The sequence below is a fragment of the Neophocaena asiaeorientalis genome, unplaced genomic scaffold, assembly GCF_003031525.2.
Source record: "Neophocaena asiaeorientalis asiaeorientalis breed wild unplaced genomic scaffold, Neophocaena_asiaeorientalis_V1.1 scaffold1004, whole genome shotgun sequence".
Taxonomy (NCBI): Eukaryota; Metazoa; Chordata; class Mammalia; order Artiodactyla; family Phocoenidae; genus Neophocaena; species Neophocaena asiaeorientalis.
In genome coordinates, this window is record NW_020174276.1 from 1 (window position 1) to 1,469 (window position 1,469).

Below are 1,469 nucleotides of genomic sequence, written 5' to 3' on the forward strand. Positions count from 1 at the left end.
TCCGCCACGCTTGCGAGTGCCTGCAGGTGGTGTTTGGCTTGTATGTGAGGGAGGTGGACCCCCGCGATCGCACCTACGTCCTGGTCCCCACCCTGGGCCTCACCTGGGATGCAGTGCTGAGCGACGGGCAGAGCACGCCCGAGGCCGGCCTCCTGGTGATGGTCCTGGGCGTGATCACCCTGTTCGGTGACCGCGCCCCTGAGGAGGAGGTGTGGGGAGTGCTCGGCACTCAGCAAGCTGGGGTTGCGTGCCAGGAGGGAGCTGCTCACCGAAGTGTGGGTGCAGGCTGGCTACCTGAAGTACCAGCAGGTGCCCCACAGCGACCCTGCCCGCTACGAGTTCCTGTGGGGTCCCCGGGCCTACGCGGAGGCCAGCAAGTGGCAGGTCCTGGAGCATCTGCTCAGGGTCAATAGCATGGATCCCAGGTTCTTCCCATCCGTGTCTGCAGAGAGCATGAGCGATGAGGAAGAGGGAGCCTCAGCCAGGGCAGCAGCCAGTCCCACGTCCAGCAGCTTCTCCCGTGGGGCAGGAAGGGGGGCTGATTCTTCACTCTGAGTTTGAAGAGGGAGCGGTCAGCCTTCTAAGCAGTGAGAGCCGGGCGAGTTGGGGGAAGCCGGTGTGCAGCATTTTGGGTTCCTGTTGTGTATGTTGACATGGACTTCCATGTCTGTTTTCTTTAGGAATTTTTCAAATGTTGGTTCTTTGAATAGAAGACTAAACAAGCTTCAGTGTCTAACTTTGTGTATGACGTTAATCCCACAGGTATTTGCGCTAATTCAGTTCAAGAACAAGAGTTTTGGTGTTTTGTAAGAGAGGTTGGGAAATCTCCCAGTTCGTTTTGTGACCGTGTTCAAGATAACGGAATTGGAATCAGAACTGCTCTGGAAACGTGGAAGTACTTAGCAGTGATATAGATGGGGGAAGAAATAGAAAAATAAAAGCCATTGTTTTTCCAATTCTTGCTTCCCTGTCTTGTCTGTCATTCTGTAAATAAAACGAACTATCTCTGTTGAGTTGGATTTGCACGGGTATTTTAAGAAAGTAGGAGAAGGTTCATCTCTGTCAATAAGCCCCCTGCCCACTGGCTTGCTTATTCCGCAGACCTCCACGGAGCCTCTGCTCTCCGGAAGGGCCTGTGTTAGTAGCGGGAACGCTAGGAAAAGCAGGACACACGCGCACCTAGAGTGATGGTCTAGGAGCCGCTGTCACATGAGGAAGGTGGTGAGACGTCCCCTAAGTCCCACAGAATAAGACAACATGGGACGAGGCGGTGGGGCTCCAGGAGCGAGCCCTGGAGCGTTAAGTGCCCCGAGCCAGGGCACTTTGGGCCTTTGGGAAGTGGGGGTTCCTTCTGTGGGAGGTGATGGTGATGAAGCTGGGCGGTGGCAGCAGCCAGACATGCAGAGGGTGTGTCTTGGGTTGGAGGGGAAAGTCTGAAATGGGACATTGCTGTGAGATGTCCTTCTGGG

At 55.3% G+C, this 1,469-nt stretch overlaps 1 protein-coding gene across 1 annotated transcript; it reads left to right on the forward strand.

The window, feature by feature from the left end:
* Window positions 1-11: 11 nt before the first annotated feature.
* On the forward strand, window positions 12-555 carry MAGEA1 (MAGE family member A1; the record flags this gene model as incomplete). Its single annotated transcript, XM_024755826.1, is given in 2 exon segments — window positions 12-218; window positions 220-555. Coding segments are annotated over 2 exon segments (543 nt in total), but the record flags the coding sequence as incomplete, so codon positions are not given.
* Between the last annotated feature and the right edge of the window lie 914 nt (window positions 556-1,469).